The sequence below is a fragment of the Watersipora subatra genome, chromosome 4, assembly GCF_963576615.1.
Source record: "Watersipora subatra chromosome 4, tzWatSuba1.1, whole genome shotgun sequence".
Taxonomy (NCBI): domain Eukaryota; kingdom Metazoa; phylum Bryozoa; class Gymnolaemata; order Cheilostomatida; family Watersiporidae; genus Watersipora; species Watersipora subatra.
In genome coordinates, this window is record NC_088711.1 from 29,456,134 (window position 1) to 29,460,958 (window position 4,825).

A 4,825-nucleotide genomic window follows, 5' to 3' on the forward strand; every position below is an offset into this window, starting at 1 on the left:
CTCAGTTGGTGTATTAGCTATAATGAGTTTACTAGAAATTTCCCATTTATCCTAACCACAGACGAAAGTTGCCTGCATTTCTAATATTACGATTTTATTGTGGATATCAATGAACAAAGCTATTTAACTTCGCGTTTTCGCTCGTTCGTTATAATAGTTTAGTTTCGCTCATTAAATTTTCGCGAAAGGATTACACCGCGAAAACGTGAAACTTAGATGCCGCGAATACATAAGTGTCCTAGGGTAATCAACAAAGCTTAAGCTTTGGTCTAAGACGTTAGAGATCGTGTCAAGGGTACATGCTACTACAGTCTACTTTAGTTACGGTTTCAGTTGGCTGAGGCATATTAAAAAGTTTATAGACAGACACGGTGAATGTAGGGTTGAATGCTTGAGAGCGCATCGGTGAATAGGTGTCTTTTATGTTAATAGTGTTAGAGACACCTATACAACCCCTACATAATGTCTCTGCAAGTTGTTTCTGGTATCTGGTGCATGCAAACACATTCAGCAAGTGCCATCTAATATATATATAGGATATATTTTATACAACTGATTTTAAGCCAAAGCTGAGATGCATTAACATTCTTCGTCTCTGAAATGATATTCTCCGTTTCTGATATGATATTCTCCATTTCTGATATGATATTCTCCGTCTCTGATATGATATTCTCCGTCTCTGATATGTTATTCTCCGTCTCTGATATGATATTCTCCGTCTCTGATATGATATTCTCCGTCTCTGATATGATATTCTATGTCTCTCATATGATATTCTCCGTCTCTGATATGGTATTCTCCGTCTCTGATATGTTATTCTCTGTTTCTGATATGATATTCTCCGTCTCTGATATGATATTCTCCGTCTCTGATATGTTATTCTCCGTCTCTGATATGTTATTCTCCGTTTCTGATATGATATTCTTCGTCTCTGATATGATATTCTACGTTTCTGATATGATATTCTCTATTTATGATATGATGTTCTCCGTTTCTGATATGATATTCTCCATCTCAGATATGATATTCTCCATCTCTGATATTCTCCGTTTCTGATATGATATTCTCCGTTTGTGATATGATATTCTCCATCTCAGATATGATATTCTCTGTCTCTGATATTTTTTGTTTTTGATATGATATTCTACGTTTCTGATATGATACCTATTCTCCATTTCTGATATGATATTCTCCGCCTCTGATATGATATTCTCTATTTCTGATATGATATTCTCCGTTTCTGATATGATATTCTCCATCTCTGATGTTCTCCTTCTCTGATATTCTCCGTTTCTGATATGATATTCTCCGTTTCTGATATGATATTCTCCATCTCAGATATGATATTCTCCATCTCTGATATTCTCCGTCTCTGATATTCTACGTTTCTGATATGATCTTCTCCGTTTCTGATATGATATTCTCCATCTCAGATATGATGTTCTCTATTTCTGATATGATATTCTCTGTCTTTGATATGATATTCTCCATCTCTGATATTCTCAGTCTCTGATATGATATTCTCCGTCTCTGATATGATATTCTCTATTTCTGATATGATATTCTCCGTCTTTGATATGATAATCTCCATCTCTGATATTTTCCGTCTCTGATATGATATTCTCCGTCTCTGATATGATATTCTCCTTCTCTGATATGATATTCTCCGTCTCTCATATGATATTCTCCGTCTCTCATATGATATTCTCCGTCTCTCATATGATATTATTTGTCTCTCTATACCATTTTACAATGTATCTTCACATTGAAAATCTCTGTGATGGTCTAATATTCTTCTAGCGCACTCATCAAAAGTGACTGCATGATGAGAGGAAATAATGTGTACAAGTCATCCTATTGTTTAACTTTGGTAATGTTTGTAGAGAATACATCTGCTAGGGAGGATGGTGTCCAAAACATCAAAATTGTTGATAATGAATGCTGTGAGACGAACTGAGGCTCACAACAAGGTAAGTGTCACAACAGTGTCTCCAATGTCTCCACATCCTACTGATACATAGTAGATGTCTTGTTTGGCTATCAGCGCTGTGTACCAGCGGGTTATCTCTATCCCTTTTGTATTCTTATGTGTCATGGGCATCTCCAAACAACCTGATGCTTTCTACTTACTGAACAATCGGTTATCGGATTGGTGAACACATTATCTGGAGCTGCTATTCTTGTTTTTTGTTGCTATATGCAAAAGAGTGATCATTTTGTATCAAAATCGTTTCAAATATTAGAGAAATTATTAATATATTCTCATATGCGATGGTCAAGTTGTACAATTCGCTTCATTTTTCAGCATTTAAACAAATACATTTAATTGTAAGCTTTGCTACTTTTTTATCTTCAACTTGAAGTTTTCTATAAGGCAGTAATGTACAGATAAAGTCGATGTTGCTTAGAATATGACTGGGGATATATGGCATGCCATTTTACTATGATACATGTACATGTGTTGCATTATTGTAATAATAATACTATAATATTATTATACTGGTCAATAGTATACATTCTACTCTATACTGATATAACATTGCTATGCGCATGCGAGACTTGGGCTACAACTGAAAATCTTAATTTTATAAGCGGGCCGGTCGTAGATTGGATTGATGCCTCTAGCGATTGAGTGTTTGTTGCTGGTTCAGTTCTATTCCTTTTTATTAAAAGGGAGTTCATGGGTTACCATCTACTCAAAAGGCTGCCTTAGGTGGATAAATGGCTTTTCGCTTAGTAATTTGTAGACTTACTTTAGCTCTGCCAAGGTTGTCTAATTTTTGTCTATTCTTTGGAGAGTAGAGAGTGGAAGAGAAAGACATGTGGAATTTGAGAACCAGGGAAATTGAAGATATGAAACTGGAAAAAGAATTGAAACGAAAACGCCGAGAGGAGCACCTAGCAGAGCACCGAGCAAGTCGACATCATGTTAAGAAAGCATGTAGCACCTCTGCATCTGGTAGATGTCTAGCTAGGGAAGATTGCGTAGAGGATACTGCTAGAGGGAGATCGGGAAGCCATAAATGGATGACTGAGCTTGTACGTTATGAAGAATCTCTTGGTGATGAGAGGTAATATGATGAGAGATTTTTTACGAAAGAAAACATATTAGAGTTTTTGTCAATTTTGGATTAGATTGTAAGTAACTACCTGATTCTTTTCAAACCAGTTTCATTTCTCCCTTGTCACCTTCTTTGTTACACTCCTTTAAGAATTGACTTTGTGTTGTCAGTGGTAGGGCTGAAATTTCAAACAGTTCGTCATCAAGGCTGGGTCACTATGTCAGTTGATCTGTTTACAAGTGATCAATCGCTTTAAGGAGATATATACCTACCTCTCCAAGCATTCTACTAAATGAACTATCGGTACTTGCTGTTACTTCTAACTACTTACTGTTATTTAGAAGGATAGTAAAAACTGGGAGAAATCAGTGTTTGTGGCTTCTGGTGTTGTCTGGTGCATATTTTACAGGTGGGGACATGGAGGGTACAAAGAGCTTTACCCTGAAGAATTCAGAAATAATTCACCTCGCTCTAGGTATGACCTTTCATGTAGTTCATATTTCTTTACCGGATTTACTAGAAAGACCATTTAGCATCACTGGAGATTCAGATTTAATTTTTTCGAATGTCATTTGTTTTAGTTTCTCGAGTAAGTCAGCCGATGAGGTGCAGACGAAGTTGAACAAAAAAAAATCTAAACCGAGCTATCAAAGGGAGCCATCTAGAGGGGGAGATACGCTCCCCCTCTCTAGAGGGGGAGCGTATGGTCCTGAGCCACCAGTCTTCACTCTTACTGACTCTGATAGTGCGACTGTACAGAGGAAAAGTTCTCATAAACATTTAAGAAAAAAAAGCAAAAAATCTAAAAAGAAGAGCAAGCATAAGAAATCTATTAAAGAGAGAATATGATTTGTGGCGTGACGTTTTGAAATTGCTTTTTATAATGGCGCACTTTGATACTGTGGATCCTGGACTCATGCAACAGAATTTTAAGTGGACACTTTCAAAAGCGTGCTCCTTTGGCGAGACCCATTTTTGGGCAATTGTGTGTCACAATTGGAAAGCGGAAGCGAGTAAAATAAATATACCAGCTTTTTGGAACCCTATTTTGCAACAGCTTCCTGATAACACCGGCTTTGTTCTACCTGAAACACAACAAGTAAGCTACTGAATGACATGTAACCTTTATTGCGAATTGACTATTGGACATGAAAACTGAACCTGTGCATTTCGTTAAAGTCCTGGTTATTTTAGACAAGCTTAGTAGTTCACTTTATTATTGAATTTATTGACACCTGCGCTTGTCACAACTTTATATTTGGTGCTGGCTATAAGATTTTAACAAACAAAATTTTATGACTTCTGGTATGCAAGCCGCATTCTAACATTTTATATAAGTATGAAGGTTGTATGAAGGTTGCTTAATATTGTTTGTAAGTATTTTAGCACTTCAAACCAGTTCATAAGTTTACAACAGGGCCTCCTAAAGGGGCTTCCTAAAGAAATACATGTATATAGCATTTGCCAGGCTGTCACTGTTCATGATACCTATCTAGTCATTCAGTAAATTTCAAGGCGATCTCATCAGTTTTACTGCTAGAAAATTACATGTACATTGTACCATAGTAATGTGATAGATGGATAAGATCAGGGGATGACAATACCTACATGTAGTTTCCTTAGTTTTTTCGCATTAAATCCTCTCCAGCTATCCCAAGCTATCGGACAGACAAGGTAAAAAGATTTTTGTCTATTTTTCTGAAGAGCTCAATAATACTCAAGTTTCACGGTTATAGGCTATAGGAGTATTCGGTCAACTCATG

At 36.5% G+C, this 4,825-nt stretch overlaps 2 protein-coding genes across 2 annotated transcripts; both read left to right on the top strand.

Moving 5' to 3' along the window:
- Window positions 1–600: 600 nt before the first annotated feature.
- Window positions 601–1,056, top strand: LOC137394136 (uncharacterized). Its single transcript, XM_068080855.1, has one exon. The coding sequence runs from the start codon at window positions 601–603 to the stop codon at window positions 1,054–1,056; it is 456 nt and encodes a 151-aa protein (XP_067936956.1).
- An 819-nt stretch (window positions 1,057–1,875) lies between these two features.
- On the top strand, window positions 1,876–4,527 carry LOC137394579 (uncharacterized protein NKAPD1-like). The gene is made up of 4 exons (XM_068081312.1): window positions 1,876–1,970; window positions 2,803–3,071; window positions 3,472–3,537; window positions 3,644–4,527. The coding sequence occupies exons 1-4, from the start codon at window positions 1,905–1,907 to the stop codon at window positions 3,909–3,911; spliced, it is 669 nt and encodes a 222-aa protein (XP_067937413.1). The 5' UTR covers window positions 1,876–1,904; the 3' UTR covers window positions 3,912–4,527.
- The last annotated feature ends 298 nt before the right edge of the window (window positions 4,528–4,825 follow it).